Raw genomic sequence first — 18,535 nt, forward strand, 5'->3', positions numbered from 1 at the left:
TATGTCCCCACTGGATGCAACAAATGCCTCATTTATAATGGGTTTTAATGTTTTTGTCTCGTCGCGCCGGGACACGGCGTCACAGTATGGTAAGGGGCGTAACATTTCCGTCACACGCTTGAGGTATTCGGCCAATCACAACGCACTGGATAGCTGGCCAATCAGAGCACACCTCGCTTTTCAGACCGATGAGCTTTGTCAAATTCGATGTGTTTCAGAAAGGCGGGGCATAGAGGAGAAACAATAATGCACAGTATGTGGAAAATAATGTGTTTTTTTAACAATATGTTTTTTTCATTACACCAAATACACAAAATAATGTTCATTTTAAGCAACGTCATATGACCCCTTTATCTACTATGTACTTACATTTAAATTAATCATTTGCAATGTACTTATACATTTTTTTTTTACAGTTTTTACATTGTACTTACAGTATATAAAATAAACAAATACCTACATGTAATATTAAATATATAAAAAATACCTATAACACCAACTAAGTCCTTAATGTATCATTTCCCTTTTCAGGGCTAGTAAACTAAGTACAATTTACTCCTCCTACCATGGTGAAATTTGCAGGATGATGGAGGTAAAAGTGGGTGAACAGGTTGGTTGGTGTTATTGCCGCCTTTTGTGCTTACTGCTGATTGTCACTTCGTGCAGACTGGGGTGTCTAACAGAATTTAAAAAAAAACTCTCACACTGGCGAACTAACTTTTTTTTCAGGTGTGGGTAGAGTGTCTCGCTTTTGTCTGTCATCTGCTCCGAAAATGATTTTGTGTGGCAGTATTAGCTACACACTGCGTCATTGTCTCTTTTTTTTTCAGTTTTTTTGACAGGTGGCAACCATTGTTATACAGCCATCTACTATGTTAGACTGTCATCCAAAGTTTTTGGCACTGGCTTATTTATGATATTATCGTATGTGTAGTATTAACATGATATCAATATTTCATTCCTTAAACCAGTCAATACCGGCATATTGCGGCACCCCTAAAATATATATTAATATATTATATTTATATATTATATTTATCTGTCTGTGTATATATATATATATATATATATATATATATATACTGTATATGTAGCTGCCTTTATATTTCATCACACCCATGACCTTGACATTGCAAGCATCATGCTTTTCAGTTTGCACTACAGGAATCCGAAAGTAGAAAGTCCCAACCATGATAGAAATATAAACTTGTGTGTGTGTTTGCGTGTAATTCTCTGTTTCCCTGCAGGCTGCCGGTTTGATCTACGTGGCTATTTGGTGTGTGGTAGATGCTATGAATGTCAATGCGTATCTCCACTGCTCTTCCTCCAGTTCTTCTCTTTCCACTATTCAGTCTTTATTTTTGAGTTGCTTTTTCTTTTCTTGATTGATTTTATTCATTTCCTGATTTGTTAATATTTCATATTAATAGTAGATACTTTGTGTCAAGCATGCAAGTGGTAAACATGAAGGAATAAAGACTCGGGCACAGGATTCTGACACCAGGACAAACGGCTACACACCAGGCCGCCACACACTTCATTACACATGCTCAAGATCACATGATGTTATCTCCATATGCTGAAGTCTGGAGCATTACGAACCAGATGAAAAGATGCATTAGTATATCATAGACCTCATTTTACCTCCTCACTCACTCACTCACTCTCCCTCTTTCTGTTTTTCCTCAGACGGTGATGGCTCCCAGGACCACCTGTTGCCGGTCTGCATGGATACTGAATGTGAAAGAAGTGCAATTTACCTGGTCAAGCCTGGAGAGAAAGAGGTACACAAGCCCTCCGTTATTACTCTGTCACACTCTTCCATCCCACCCTTTCATCTGTTTGCATCTGCAGAGTCAGTGAGCTCTCAGAGCTGCTGTGAGGACAGTGACAGGACTGTTTTAAACATTGTGTCACTGTCACTTCTAAAAGTAATGGTAGATTTGAGAGATGGATCATTTGAATGTGTCATTTAAATTTATATATTTTTTTAATTGATCAGAAAACCAGTACTTTTACCCAGCACTAAATTTTAAATGGATGTTTGGATTAAATGGATGTTTGATCTTACAATCAGTGGATCCCATGAGCGGCATTCAGGAAATCTTCTTGTATTCAGAGCATATATTTTCCGCTGAATATATGAAGATTCAAATGATGATAATAGATTACAATAAAAGCCTGTAATAATAGTGGCATATAGTTATTTAGAGCTCATTGTGTGAAGGTCTGCTGTGGTCTGGCAACTCATGCTCTTAACTGAATGTCAGCCTCACAGTGGAAGACAGCGGTTATCTCTTTGCCCTCACACACACACACACACACACACACACACACTGTCCACCTGTCACAGGCCCTGGGACCAGAGAGAAAGGGAACAACGATGGACGGAGACTAGGAGAGGGCAAGAATGTAAAGGGCGGGGAACACGTGTCAGCTTTTGTCTGCCTGCCACAGGCGCTAGTCTTCACCATCAGATATAGTGAAAGGAAAGAAAAGTTTGACTCTTCCATTATTTATCACATTCTCTCTGTCCATTATTGGTCTTTCTTTCTTTTCTTCTCCGTTCTCTCCCCTTCCATTCTTTTTAGAGTTCAGAAAACAACAAGCTACACTGGTTTGAAAGAGTTTATTCAATGCTGCCAAATAATGTACGAGACTGATACAGACATAGCAGAACACATGGTGTATTGAAAAGAGAAGATACAAGAAAACAAACACTTGACAAAAGATGGAGAATAACAAAAGACAGGCTTGTGTTATAGTCAAAGAACGCAGTCTATGATTTAATTGGCCCAGGGATTTCTCTGTTTTTAAGCATGTTTTTGTGGACAGGGGTGTGTGTGTCTGCTAATCACACAATACGCTCTCTCACACATAGTCTGCTAAATAAACTCATTCTCTCTGTTTTCCTTTCCAGCTCATCTGCTTAATATTGAAAGTGTAAACATGTAACATCACACTCATTAGAGTGATTAGGGACAGCGATTGTCATCACCCTCACGCACACACACACATTCACACACAATTTTGGTTGGCCGTATAAATGGCCACTTCCAAGTCACTTCTATTGTAATTAAAGTTGGTGTGTGTACATTTTTGAAATTAAAAATTACTAATTTTCTTTATTTAATGACAGATTCACTATCAAAACTGGCCATTCTTATGTTTCTGGAATATTGTAGAGTGTATTACACTATTAAAAATAAAGGTTCCAAAAGGGGGGTTTCACAGCGATGCCGTAGAAGAGACAGTTTTAGTTCCCCAAAAACCTTTCAGTGAACAGTTCTTAAAAGAACCTTTTTTTCTTAGTGTGAAGAACATTTTAGTAATCTAAAGACCCTTTTTCCACTGTAAAGAACCTTTTGTGGAATGAAAAGGAACCATTGATGCCAATAAAGAACCTTTGTATTTAAGAGTGTATATGATCTTCTTCTCATTCAAGAAGCCAATAATGTGCATCACAATAGGTGAAGAAAAGACAATCACTATTTTTATTTCATGCTAACTTTAAACTTTTTTCTCCACCCCCCCTTTGGTTACTGTTGCTAACTAGACAAGCTTTACAGAACGTCTTATAGGAATAAAATCAGTAATAGAGATTTCAGATTTTCGCTAAGATATTTTCATAAAATAGTAAAAATTTGAATATCATTCTTATAGTACGTGGGTTGGAGTGAATTGTGATTTTTTTTTTTTTTTTTGCCTATTTTTGTTGTCTGTTACTTTAAATGCTCAAGCTCTTCAAAGACTGGTGGATTCTGATTGGCTGTCAATGTTTTAATCATTCATCAGCTGGAAAAAAACAGTATTGAATGTGATTCCAATTATATTATTCCTCTTTATTGTTATGGTTACACAGCAGCTGTGGTGTAGACTTCAATACTCTTATAGAATTATAATATTTTTTTAACTTTATGGTTACAGTTATCGTCTTTGGCGTTTAGCCTAATATTTAGCTACCTTAAAATACTGTTTGCATCGTTACAATTTTTTTTGTCCATTTTACCTGTAAAAAAAGTCTCATTAGTATATTTTTTTAGGTTTAGCTTCTAGCTCTACAAGCAGTTTTTCAGTCATTTTTGTCCTCAAAATTGTACAGTCAGTCAGACATCTATTTCCCGATGTTCACATTTCGGTCACACCTGTATGCTTTTCACCCTTCCCAAGATTTAAATGATTACCTGAATTGTAGACATGATTTCCGGGCTCTGAAAGAATGAGAGAGAGGAAGGGCTTTGGGATCACCACAGAATTAAACTATCCCTTAAGCTGCAATGCAGCAAAGCGGCATCCATAAAACATGGCACGAGAAAGAAAGAGAGATGGGGAGGAAATGATGGAGAGCGAAGCAATAGATTGTCTGAGGTGGTGGAAGTGAGCGTCTGTGTATGTGTGTATTGAATTTCAACAGAATCGTGAGGAAGTGAACAGGAGAAGGAGGGAGGGATGGACGCCTTCATAGGCCGAGCTGCACTCTCTCTCTCAGCCCGGGGCGTCTCACACTTATTCATTTCATTTTCATTTACTCTGCAATAGCAACTTTGTTTCCAGCTTGGCAGCATCAGCTGAGTGTGTCAGGCCATTTATTTCATTATTTTTTTCTCTCAGAGGAGTTTAAATAATATTTACGCTCACTCTCACATCTCACACTCCGAAATCTGCCTGCCCTGTGTATGTGTCTCTGTCTGGATATTTGCTCATTGTCTCATTGTCTATGTATCTCGTGAGTCTGAAATCACCTAAAGCGTCAGTCTCTGAGCAGTTTGTTTGACGGTATTGATCCGTGTAAGTGTAGATGTTGCTTTGTATCTGACTGCTTCTCTTTATCATGACATCTCTGAATTATCAGAAGTAAGTGTCCTGTGGGCAAAGCTACTGAGGGCTACATTTCCCAGACTTCCGTGTAGAGACATCTCCTGAGGAGGTTAGATTGGCCATTATCTGCTTAGCCCATACAGTGCACTGAGGCCTTCATTTAGTCTCTCGCTCAGGCAGCTGGTGATTCTGTCATTACTCATGGAGTCCCGTTCCCCTCGTGTCACAGCACCACCTGTTCGGCTTGTATGCTGCCACTCATGAGTTGTTAGTCGACCCACACAGAATCTGAATGGTTTTTAACATTATCTAAACTGATTAAGGGGGAATGTGTGCAGATTTGAATATGGTAAAATGTGCTAATGGGAGCTGAGAGGGCTGCGCACTTATTGGCAGCTGAAAGCATTATCAGAATAGAAAGCATTAGCCAAAATAGAAGTTTTATCTGATCAGCTGTTCCTCCCAGAAACTCAGCGCACAGAGCTCAACAGAAAACTCCACAGATTGGTGCACAATTGGATTCTTGTCATTCGCAAAGTTTTAAACAACTAGGCAGTTGCTAAAGTGTTCAGAATGGTTTCTAGGGCTTTGTGTGTTTGTGCCGCAGAGTTAAAGGTACAACTGTGGTTAATGGTGCATCGTGCTACATGAAGCATCTGCAGTATATGTGCAATGAAATGTCTGACAGATCTGGATTTCAACCTTGGACATTTTTTGTGAAATGCTAGTTGCATCCTTTCTGTTTAATGTCATCTGAAACAATTCTGAAGAAGTCCTTAGAGCTTTCCTTTGAGGGCACTGCACAGGCCGAGTCATTAGTTCTTTCCTTAAGTGACTCCTGCTAATGTTCTGTGCTTTAACATTCACAACAGCTAGTCTGTCAAGTGACAACTTTTTTCATAAATTTCGCCTTTATGTAGTCAGTGAAGTTTTTTTTTTTTCGATAAGCTGATCTGGCTCCACTGCAGTAAGATGCCGCGCCTATTTTAGTTTATCAAACCTCATACGCCTCTGAAAGACATTTATGCTATGACCTGTACAGATTAGGGATCTAACGATTCCCATTATAAACAAACCATATGGTTCACCGCCCACATCTCATGTCTAACCATGTCTCTGAAAAGGCTGTTCTTTGACTTTTGTTAAGCGTAATTATGGTAATTCTCAGTTTTGACAGTTTATGACAGTTTATCCTGCAGTTATGGCATTGAGACTTCTTCTTTTGAATTTGAGTTATTTGTGATTTGCATTACTTAACTCTGAAGAACGAGAGAAAACATCATCGATACTAATGATTTCTCGACTAGAGCAGTGCTGGAACAGTTGAAATATTGAATATATATCCCACTTGTTTTGTATGGACAGTTCTGTGCATACAAAACCTTATTTATATTGTTTTTTGTGTGCCACGGAAGAAAATAAGTCATACAGGTTTGGAACAACATGAAGGAATAAATGATGAAATAATTTTTAATTTTGAGTGAACTATCCCTTTAACATACACTACTGTTCAGAAGTTTTGAGTTTTTATATATTAGTCTATTATGCGTACCAAGGCTGCATTTATTTGATCAAAAATACAGTTAAAACAGTGATATTGACAGAGGTGGACAGTAATGCAGTACATTTACTTTAGTATTGTACTTAAGTACACTTTTTGAGTATCTGTACTTTACTTGAGTCTTGTTTTTTTCCTGGAAACTTATGACTTTAAATTCACTACATTTGAAAGACAAATATCGTACTTTTCACTCCACTACATTTCTATCAAGGTCCTCGAAGTAGAAAGTCGTTACTATGCAGCAGCTTTGAAAGTCAGTGAGTGATTTTTTTTCTTCTCTAAAACCTGACTTTTTTGACAGCCTATCAGTAATCACTCTTCTAGAGTTACGTGAAGTGATTTAAGTAATATTTGACCAGCAGTATCTGTACTTTCACTCAAGTTGTGTACTTTGTCCAGCCTCATATTGAGAAATATTACTACTGTTTAAAAATTGTTGTGCTGCTTAGTATTTTTGTGTAAAACAGACATTTTTTTTTCAGAAATCCTTGATGAAAAGAACAGCATTTATTAGAATTTTTTGACATTATAAAAGTGTTTTCTATCTCTTTTGATCAAATGAATACATTCTTGCGGAATAAAAGTATTCATTTATTTAAAAAAAAGTCGTACTGACCTCAAACTTTTAAATGCTACTGTAATATAAATATGATTCATAAATGTGATTTAAATACATTTTTTACACTTTCATGCAAATTACCTCAATGCAAATTATCAGAAAACTGTCCGTCTCTTGTAATACTATGTCAACCTGTCACCACGCTGCAAGCTGGCATTGCAACACAAGCTAGATCGCTCCCACCAGTATCATCAACTCTCATGTATGTATGTATGCTCTGTCAAAATAGTGCTAAATACACTTTTTTTTTGCCCACCAACCCCCACCCCCAACCTGCCAGATCCTCCACCAGTCCTTGCTATGGCTCTCATTATTTACAAATGAATCACTGCCTGCAGGTGACCTTCAGTTCTGGGCACTCTTGCAGGTGCACGTGTCCAGTCTTTTCTCTTCAGACATAAACACTGCATGCTGTACCCTTCCCACCTTTCCTGCCATCAACACCTCTGATCTGACACGCCCGTCTCCTGATTCTTGTTCCACATTTCATTACAAATTGTGCTTCTCTCCTCTAGGGAGGCTAATGAAGAGGCCGTCTGTTGTAGATTCTGTTTCACATGCAGGGAGGAATGGCATGCATTCCCTGTAATGCGACGAGCGATGAAGCTTTCTTTCTTCCTTTTTTTTTTCCTCCCGGAGTGTCATAAAGATGGCAGTTCATTAGACGTCGCACTTTCATATCATCTGTCAGTGGCACCTATTGATGTAATGGCACCTCGTCTGGTGTCTGCCCGCCGGCGAGCTCTGATTTTAATTTCTTGGCCTAATGAAGCATCACAGCTGGGATGTGGGAGTGGTGGAAAGCGTAGCTCGGCTAAAACAGGGACTTTTTGCGCTTTAGTAAACAAAGCCACAGGGATGGAGTCTTGGCAATGCGAACGTGATGATGTCTCCCCGACTGATATGAGGGAGGGAGGAAAATGGGCCATTTGTATTCTGTGCACAGCGTCTTCTCTATCTAAGATGTCCCATTACTTTTGCTAAGGAAAGGCTATCATGGCTTTCTGCATTAAAGAGATCATTCTCTCCCTCTTCCCCTCTCTGTCACTTTGGCAACAACGGCATAGTCTAATTCGCTGACATTTTGGCTGTTCGGTTGCATGGTGTTTGCTGGGCTCATGCCGTCATTTACACAAATGAGACACGTCAAATGACGTAAGTGGCTCATAACATGACAAACTGTCATGTGTATCGTGAACAAGTAAAGTAATAACTAGGGATGTAACGATTCACTCAACTCACGATTCGATTCGATTCACAATTTTGATTTCACGATTCGATTTGATTCACCATTTTTTTTGTACAAAATGGACAATTAAGACAAATTATAAATTAAATGTGTCCTTTTATTATTGCTTGAACAAAATGCTGCACGTTTCTTTGTGAAATTGAAATATAACACTATAATAATATACTAATATAGCACTTTGGATAAAAGCGTCTGCTAAATAACAAAATTTAAATATAGGCTAATGTAAATGTATATAACAAAACTAAATAGAAATTTTAAAACAAGCCCCAAATCAAATAAGTACCACAAATAAATAAAAAAATCTCTTCATATAAACAAGATAAGGCTTTGTCTATGCTCTTTCCATTTAAAATGAGGCAACCACTGCATTTTAATCATGATCCAAATAAAGATGCTGCATACATGAAACATGAACCGTTTTTAATCTAAATTAGGTTGTATAATTTCGAAATTTGAAGCAAAAACAGAATGATTTGACTTCAGTTTTGTGAAACTATACATAAAAAATATCTGCATGAAAGCTGAGCTGAACGAGACGCAGATTCACTCTCTGCCAGCAGCTGGTGCTTTAAGCGTTTCCTTGGTTTCCGCTGTAAACAAAGCAGCGCTGCACTTATGAACTTTAATATGCATTATACAGAGGCAAGATGAAAAGAAAAAATACCATCGAAACTTTTCTAAAGACAGCAAGTTCCCCTCAGACATACATTCATATAAACTCCTACCCCTAATTGAATCGCGATTTGTTTAGCATCTCAACCGATTTGAATCGTCACATATTTGAATCGATTTTCAACTGGCTCGTGGTTAATCATTTCATCCCTAGTAATAACCTATAAAGCTGAAATAATCGCTGGTGCTGAGGTATCCCATCATCCTTAGTGTCGAGACGCTCATGGCATTGCGGTGGCATTAATGCAGGTCTCTCCCAGCTGTGTTCAGCCAATAAACATCTTAAAGCAGGAAGCCAAATGAGAAATTAGCGTGTTTTCTATGGTAGTTGGTTAATTACAGAGTGTCTTGTTATCCTGGATGACACTGATTAGCTTCCGTCTCATTTCTGTTTGATTGGACTGAAGGTGTGTGTGTGAGTGGGTCTGTGTGCTCGAGTTCGGGTTGATTTGGTTAATCAGTAGAGCAGCGGATAGCAGGATGGGAGGCTAATTCTAGCAGAGAGTTACCTCTCTCTTCTCTGTGATCAGCAGCAGGCCCATCCCACCACACATACACCACAAATTACCCGTTCCCCTCTTTCTTCTCATCTTCAGGCTTTCTAATTGCTCCTCTCATCCATCACACACACTCTGAGGTGCCAGTTGTAGTCTTAGAAATGCAAAGGCGTCTTTTTGTACGAGTCATGCCACGTGTTCACCTGGTCGGCCTCAATGAACTGTCAGGTAGATGTTCTCCACAAACAGGATGATAAATGTGCAGAGTCTTTGTTAGGAAGGCCTGGCTGATTCTCAGATGAGTTCTCACATCCTTTTAAACAATGAGCAGCGTACACGGGCTCTCTAGGCACCTGCCAGAGGAGTAGCCCAAACCCTCCCCTGACCTGTCAGAGAGTCCAGGTCTGTGTAAAGCAGATGGTGGGAAAATACTCTCTCGGTTGTATGGCGGCTTAAAGTATAATCTGTTTACTAGGCTTGAATTATTGACTTAAAACCTGTTTGCATTTCTCCAAAGGCTGCTGATAAGCAGAACATTTTGCCAGTCACATCCTGTCGGGCTTATTTCTGCGTGAATTTTGTACAGTGCCTTTTACATCCCTCTCTGTGTGACCCTGCCGGTCTCCTCCACTCTTCCGTTAGCATTAGAGATTGAGGGATGTCGTCGCATGTAGCATAATGATGTGTGCTAGGCTCTGTTCAATGGTACAGGTCGGCACTGCCAGGCTGGTTTGCTGCCAACAGTCTTCATTGGCCAGCAGCTAATGCTGCCAACACCTATTCTCAACGGCAGCTGGTTCAGGTTATTTTTAAACTTTGTTTTCAATGTAGATCAAACCTGCTCATATTCAGACTGTCTAGATGCCAAGTTTGGCACATGCAAGCAGTTCTCGCTTTCATCGTAAAGCAGGATATGTCTCACCATCTAATTCTCAATACCTTTACTGGCTAAATCATCTCTTAGACTTTCATGTTTGCTATATTTTTCTCTTGCTTTTTCCTAATCTTCTGAAGGCCTGTTCACACCACAACGAATGTTCGGTGTGAATATTCGGTGTGATAAACATTTTGAATGAACGGCTGTTAATGCGTCTGTTCGGACTGACAAACATTTGCATTCTGTCAATGCAACTGATTATTTTACAGAGAGGTGTTGTAATCTCTTTTCTATCAAACTGCAAATGAAGCTGGCTAACCAATAAGATTCACATGCACAGAAACATTGCTGTCACATAAAACTGTGACTTGAATTGATGCACTCAAACATGCATCAATTTGACTCTAACTATCAGCTAGAAGGACTTGAGTAGACCCATTCTGTGTTCACCACAATGTCAGCCTTGTGATTTCCATCTACCCTCCCTAATAAATCAATAAGACTTAGCATTAACCGGCAGTCAGCACTGATATAAGTCCATTTACACAAGCAGACACAGAGTGATGGAAGCCGATTGTAGATGGCCACAAGGGCAATGGCTGTTTGCATAATCATTTCTATGTTGAATAAAAAAAGAGTCTTCAATTCAGCGGAATTCAGCTGGGAGTTAAGGCCATTCTGTGTGAGTGGCTTCTTGAGAGAAAGAGATGTTTTGTTTTTGTATGTGAAGCTTTACTGTAGTTCTTAATAGTGGAGTGGAAGTAAAGGACTCTGGGATAGCTCACACACACAGAAACAGAACCGAATGTGTGCATGCATTTTATAGTGTCTCAACACGTACCAGCATGTACACCCACTCAGAGTCGTTCATAAGGATCATTTGTTTTATTTCAGCTGGTATGGAGGTTCTCAACAATAATGGCCCTAGTTTAGAAATGGTTTGCCAAGCATGTTCAATTTAAAACCCTGTCAGTATTTCTACTTAGTTATGATGAGCCATCAGTAAGTGTGCCCATAAGCTGTCATAACATCTCATAACCTGTTTTAACAGCCCATCAGTCAGAACTGCTTACTTAGGACCTGTGGTGGGGGTTGAGGTCTGGCTCAGCAGACCTATGGGAGGGAAGCGCTCCAGGAGCTTAAGAACCATTAAACATTCATTAACTGAGTGAGTGAAAGAAAGCAAGAAAGAAAGAAAGAATGCAGGAGAGAGGGAAAATGAGAGTGAACATATGTCAATGAAATGAAGGTGGGTTTATCTTGGTTGTCATTCATCCAGGTCATCATAGGATATCTGGCAGAATTAATTAATTTATAACTAGATCATATTTCTCATTATTAACTCATATAAGATGTTTTCATAGTTGACAATCATGAAAAAAACTAGACATTTAACCTTTACACATTGACATCATATAACTCACGGATGCTTTTCTCTGAAAGTTAGCAATTGTTACATCTCTAATTTGGTTTAAAGGTTAGTTATTGTTACATTTCATCACGGTTTACAACTTATCATAGCAAAAAAAAAAAAACCTACTCTATCTTACCACTGCCTTTGATACAATAGACCGGTGGTTCCCAACCCTGGTCCTGGAGGCACCCCGACACTGCACGTTTTGCATGTCTCCTTAATCAAACACACCTGATTCAGGTCATCAGCTCATTAGTAGAGACTCCAAGACCTGAATCTGGTGCGTCAGAGAAAGGAGACATGCAAAATGTGCAGTGTTGGGGTGCCTCAAGGACCAGGGTTGGGAACCACTGCAATTGACCATGGTATCCCATCAAGGGCATAGCCTTACAGTGGTTTAGTTCTTATCTTAAAGATAATAACTTTTTCTGTAGTTTTCAGCAAGTTCTCCTCATCTTCAGCCCCAATTGTTAGTGGGGTTCCTCAGGGGTCTATATGGAGTCCACCTTTTTAAAATCTTCCTCTTGGAAGTATTATTGGGCAACATAGTACTTTTTATTTCTTTGCTGTGCTGATAACTCTCAGATATATTTGCCTTGGAAAACTGGTGACTCCATCCAGCCTTCTCTAGACTGCATCGAGGACAGTCTTGGTTATCAAATTACTGTCTCCAGCATAATAATGACAAAACTGAAATAATTATTTTGGTCCCCTGAAATCTAGATGTTGCCTGGTTAATAAGCTTGGAAATAATTTTCCTTCAATTTCGCTTCAGGTGAGAAATTTGGGTGTCGTTCTTGAACTTTGAGTCAAACACATTAACTCAGTTGTTAAGAATAGTTGAGCTGCAAATCATTTCTAAAACCATTTTTGTTTTTTCAGGATTTGGAGAAAATTATTAACATTTTTATTTCCTCACAATAGTTGTGATTCTGTCTATCTTGGTCTTCGTCAATCTTCACTCTCACACCTTCAGATGGTCCAGAATGCTGCTGCAAGGCTGTTAACATTGGCTAAAAAAATATGATCATATCACTCCAATTTTAGTCTCCCTTCATTGGCTTCCGGTTTATTTTAGGATCCAGTTTAAGATGATGTTTGTTTTTAAAGCCCTTAATGATCAAGCCCCATCGTACATTAAAGATCTTATCCTCCTTTACTTATCTAGCAGATCTTCTGATAAAGCACTTTAGCATGTCCCACAATCTTGTCTAAAATTATAGGCTGATACAACTTTTTTGGTCGCTGGCCCTATAGCCTATGGAATCAGCTACCTTGCACCTTGAAAGTTAGTTGTTATTGAAAGTTAGTTATTGTTTTATCTCTACTCTATGGATTAAAGTTTAGTTACAGTGTTGTGTCTCTAATGGTTGAAGGTTTGCAGTTATTGTGACTAACTGTGTGAAAGTTAGTTTTTGTAATCTAGCAGTTTAAACTTTATTTGTTACATCTCTATTTGAAGCTTAATTATGTTGCTAACTTTCTGAAGTTAGCTATTGTTACGTCTCTGATGTTTAAAGGTTAGTTATTGTAACTGTTTGACAGTTGTTAGTGTTGTTATAGTGTTTTAAAGGTTAGTTATTGTTATGTTTGATAATCAGAATGTTACATCTCTAGCAGTTATAAGGTTAGTTATTTTCTCAAATTTTTGAAGGTTAATTATGTTTATGAGTAGGGATGTAACAATTCACTCAACTCACGATTCGATTCGATTCACGATTTTGATTTCGCAACCACTGCATTTTAATCATGATAACAAAGATGCTGCATACATGAAACATGAACAGTTTTTAATCTAAATTAGGTTGTATACTTTCGAAATTTGAAGCAAAAACAGAATGAAAGCTGAGCTGTATGAGATGCAGATTCACTCTCTGCCAGCAGGTGGTGCTTTAAGCGTTTCCTTGGTTTCCGCTGTAAACAAAGCAGCGCTGCACTTATGAACTTTAATATGCATTATACAGCAATTTTAAAACAAGCCCCAAATCAAATAAGTAACACAAATTAAAAAAAAATCTTCATATAAACAAAATAAGGCTTTGTCTGTGCTCTTTCCATTTAAAAGGGTCATATGATGCTGCTAAAAAGAACATTATTTTGTGTATTTGGTGTAATGAAATGATGAAAAGAAAAAATACCATCGAAACTTTTCTAAAGACCATAAGTTCCCCTCAGACATACATTCATATAAACCCCTACCCATAATTGAATCGCGATTTGTTTAGCATCTCAACCGATTTGAATCGTCACATATTTGAATCGATTTTCAACTGGCTCGTGGTTAATCGTTTCATCCCTATTTATGAGGGTATATAGGTTAGTTATATCTTTAATTGTTTAGCTATTGTGATGCTTAAACTGTTTGTACGTTTTGTGATTGTTACTGTATATCTTTTAACAGTCTGAACTGCATATCAAATATTTTAAACCACGGTTTAACAGAAATTGTCCTAGATAACCTGTCAAGCACTTAGCGGGAAATGGTGCTGCAATGTAAAGAAACATTGCAGGACTCTCACATTTGCTCATAATGAGGCAGCTAGGCTTACAGTGCACACCATGACTCACGAGATTGACTTCTGTTTTTCTTTTCAGTGGAAAGGAGACTAACATTAATTAGTTCTTCTTGCTTTAGAGATATTACCAATATTTGCTTTAGACATATTATTTTGTACAAATGCAAAATAGTTTGTACAAATACACACGTTCTCTCTATGCCTGATCCATGCATTGCTGATTCTGGCTGTGTACCGAGGGTCAGGAGAAAGTCTTATTAGCAGCCATTGCAGAACGCTCTGCCTTCTTTCTCCTGCATTCCCTCTTTACCACTTTGTGTCCATCTCCCCTCTCCCTGCAATCTCTTTCTCTCCCTCCCTCCTGTCTCTGTGCCTCCATCCCCATGGATGTAAACATGCAGAGATGCACCTGGCACTCTGTTTTACATTCATGAGTGAGTAAAGCCTGTAGCATCTGCGCTTGTGCCTCCCCCACACACGTGCAAGTGACTGAACCCAGAGGGCAAGAGAACCATAATGCTGCACTGCCTGGTGTGCTGCTTTGCTTTGGCTACATTGTCCAATTTTTATTTTTTTTGGGGTTGTTCACGACCTGTTAATTTTGGCTCATATCAGAGACTGGTTTAAACAAGCGACATTCCTAAACTGCTACCCAACATCCCTACTCATCATCAACTAATTTAATAATGTCATTTTGTCACTTTATAAAATCAGAAAAACTTTGGACAGTATTACACAGTATTACATGTCTAATATGCAGTAATATTTATTTTAAACATTTAATTTTGTACTTTCTGTGTAATACTTCATATAGTGATTCGTTAGTTAACTGCTTGAACTGTGTTGTGAATTTAGTTAACTTTTGAACAATTATATTGCTTTTCCTTTTAGTTTAGCAGTGATCTCTTGTACTGTATGCCAGCTCATGTAACTGAATTGACTTCCTCTGTTGTTCCAGTGGGTGCCGGTGCTGACGGACTTCAGGAGGAAGGATTCTGTGTGGGGATTTGTGTCTTCAGACATTCCCATCACCCTGCACTTAGGAGACTACAACATGGACGGCTTTCCTGATGCCCTCGTCATTCTTCGTAACACCAGTGCTAGGTAAGTCAGCATCAGTGCTGGGTAGCCAAAATCTGTACTCAAGTACAAATAATGTTGTTTATTTATCAATAATTACTCAAGTAGGAGCAAAAGTCATGATACAACTGATTATTTGAGTAAGAGGAAGAGGGCATCCAGTGAAATAACTGTTCAAATAATGAATACTGTTTACATAGGATCTGATCATAGTTCAGAATAAAGCACTGGTGGTGATAATGGTGAAATGGTGAAAAAAGTATATGAATGGAGACATTATGAAACTGTGAACATGTTTCATAATGCAAATGGTCACCCAAAAATGGGAAGATGTATACACATCTTGGGTTTTGGGTGGAGAACTAAAATCGTATCTCACTAAAATCAGTAGATTTGCACAGCATCTTGAGATAGATACACCAGATTAATAAAACAAAATGTCTCAATTCGAAGAGTTAAAATACTTTCCTTAAATTGAGGACCTACTCTTAAGAAGTTTTTTTTTTTCTTCACACAAGTTACTTAAGGAAATTTGTCAGAGTACTTGTAAAGCATTACGACCCACCTCTCAAAGGCAGTGACTTGTGTGTTAAGAAGTGAATGGCTTAGACGGTCTCTTTTCAGCAAGATTTTTAGCAAGGAAATAATTTTTTTTATCAATATTGAATCGCAAAGAAAGGAACTATGTTTTGAAATTTAAACATAAAAACTCTCAGTACCATGAAACTTTTAAATTCAATTTTTAAACCAAGCAAGTTGTGCTTAAAGAATTTAGCAAACATACAAGTATTTTACTTCCTAAGAAACAAACCAGGGCTAAAACCCAACCTTTATTACTTTTCCTTTTATCCAAATAGGATCTTTTTGATACTGCCACAGTAGCTGTTTTTCAAAGCACAGCAGCGCTTTTTCTTTCTCTTTTTTTCTTCTTCAAAGAATTTAAACCTTAAGTTAGAGGATTTCTTGGATGATCCTGATAAAACAAGACTTTGGGAGACTTTCTACACTTCTGGGGCATTTTATGTTTTTCCTCTCCACTTATAATATTACTCAACATACATGATCTTATTCCACCCTCTTTCTGAGCATGCTGCATTCATGTTGATAAATTTGCTTATGGTTGTGACATCAATTTCTAAATGATCAGTTTTTGCAGCTTTCTGTAAATGGACTGCGGAGATAATTTGCATGTGTTAGAGTATGGCTGTCATGCATCAAACATTAATTTATATATATATATATTTATATATATATATTTCCACTGAACAGCTTTAAATAGCATTTTTTACATCATACATCACACTTCATTCACTATTATGTTAACAGTGAATAAATGGCAGGGTAAAGGTTGGCTGAGTGTTGGCTAAGTGTTGCCATCAACAAAAGCGAGAGAGCAGGTGCCTGTGAAGAGCCAGAAGCTTGTCACCCGTCTTCGATCTGGCCTGACCTGAGTGAGGACAGACAGGCCTGAAAGAGCAGCAGGAAGGGCATGGATGGATTAACAGCTCTCTGATTGAGATAAGATACTAGAGGCTCTGCCGCTGGCCTCCAGGTGACTATGAGAGATGCTCCAGATGTTTTTAGAACACAAAGACAACTTCACATCGTCCTGAAGGACAGGGGATTTGTGTCCGGACTCAGAGAATCACGAGTCGCGTTAGCTACACACACAGAATCCTAGAAAAACACTTTTCTTTTTTTTTTTTATCTGCTTCGTTGTGGTCTCTAGTCTATGGTCTTCATGCTTAATACATTAGGTTGACCTAATCTTTAAGTCAGTAAAGGCTTAACCTTCCCCTTGTGTCCTAAGGCTTTAGTGCTGCTATAGTCTCTTCTAATCACCCCACAGCCAATCTCATCATCAGCACTTCCACAGTAATCAGGCAACATGCATCCAGAGACCTCAGAGATACACCAGAGTGTGTTCAAATCGGCCTATTGCCATTATCGTCGCCTCTAATGACTAAAATGCCAAGGAGAGTGATTTGATTCTCATCAGCCAGGAGCTGGATATTAAAACCTCCTTTCCTCACAGATGGCCACTTTCTTATCTCATACCAATCTGTGCTTGGATCACTCTAAACACTCCCGTGAACCTTCTCGTTAAAGACAGCAGCATCTTTCTATGAATCGTTGGTTTCTTTTTTCACACTCTTGGTGGAATCAAGAGTCTTGCTTCTTCAGATTTTTGCAATTCAAATAAATAACACATATTCCATACTTCCGTTTTTTAAAGATTTATCGAACAATTTAGTGAACAAATACAGGATTTTGCATGTTCTGTGACTGTGTTGAATATAGAGGCTTAGTGGATGGCTTAAGCGGGCTATATTCATATGTTCATGAGGTCAGAACAAGCATGCTGATACCCATCAAACGCATGGGCATTTTGCAGTTTAGAAATGAGTGATGGATGTAGATGTGAGTAATGTTGTGCCAGTTTCTTTCTTGTTTTTTTTTTCTCCCCCAAATGCTTTCAAACAGCCTCCAGCCCATTTTGTTAGCAAAGGTTGTCATGGTTTCTGAGGTGATAGAGTGTGTTGGAGTTGGTGAGTGTTTCCAGCCAGAGACATTTTCAAAGTCAAAACCATTTAAAATTGAAATGAGAGCTTCACACTTCTTTTAAATGAACCATACATAGTCTTCAGCAGATTTGGCGAGTGTAAAGATTTATACTGATCTAAATGTTTCTGAACTGTCAGTGGATTAAAACATGTTTGCATTCAATTCTGTGTTTCATCTTATTGGCTCTTCAAGGGTTCTTCATCTCTCCATCGTCTTCAGCTTCAGACCGCATCATCAGCCTCCCTCTCCACTTCTCATCGGACTTCTGACACTTAGGCCCAATCCCAATTCTACCCCTTAGCCCTTCCCCTTTCCCCTACCCCTCCGTTTCGCGCGTTCACATGAAGGGGTAGGGGTGTCTCGATTATCTTTTGGTTGGAGGGGTAGGGGTAAGGGGAAGGCCCAGATAGCCCTTCAAACGAAGATTTTTCGGGACCACACTTCAAGCGAAGGGGTATGAATTATCTCAGCTTAAACCGGTTCAGGGGCAACATGGCTGCCCGAGCGAACAAAAAGACACATAAATGTAAGCATTTTTGGCATTATTAATAAAGATTTTAAGGAAAAGTAATCATTTGTTTTATGTTACATTCAATCGTGAGTTCATATTTACGGTCATGTTACTCAAAGAAATGTTTGCAAAAAATCGCTAATATTTGCTAAC

At 38.5% G+C, this 18,535-nt stretch overlaps 1 protein-coding gene across 1 annotated transcript in view; it reads left to right on the forward strand.

Moving 5' to 3' along the window:
• Positions 1-18,535, forward strand: part of LOC107660666 (T-cell immunomodulatory protein-like) — a 156,619-nt gene that overhangs the window by 72,449 nt on the left and 65,635 nt on the right. Inside the window, exons 9-10 of the mRNA XM_016450054.1 lie at positions 1,690-1,784; positions 15,185-15,330. Coding sequence (XP_016305540.1) covers positions 1,690-1,784; positions 15,185-15,330 — 241 coding nt within the window. The remainder of the gene's footprint in view (positions 1-1,689; positions 1,785-15,184; positions 15,331-18,535) is intronic.

The sequence above is a fragment of the Sinocyclocheilus anshuiensis genome, unplaced genomic scaffold (genome assembly GCF_001515605.1).
Source record: "Sinocyclocheilus anshuiensis isolate Anshui unplaced genomic scaffold, SAMN03320099.WGS_v1.1 scaffold1879, whole genome shotgun sequence".
NCBI lineage: Eukaryota > Metazoa > Chordata > Actinopteri > Cypriniformes > Cyprinidae > Sinocyclocheilus > Sinocyclocheilus anshuiensis.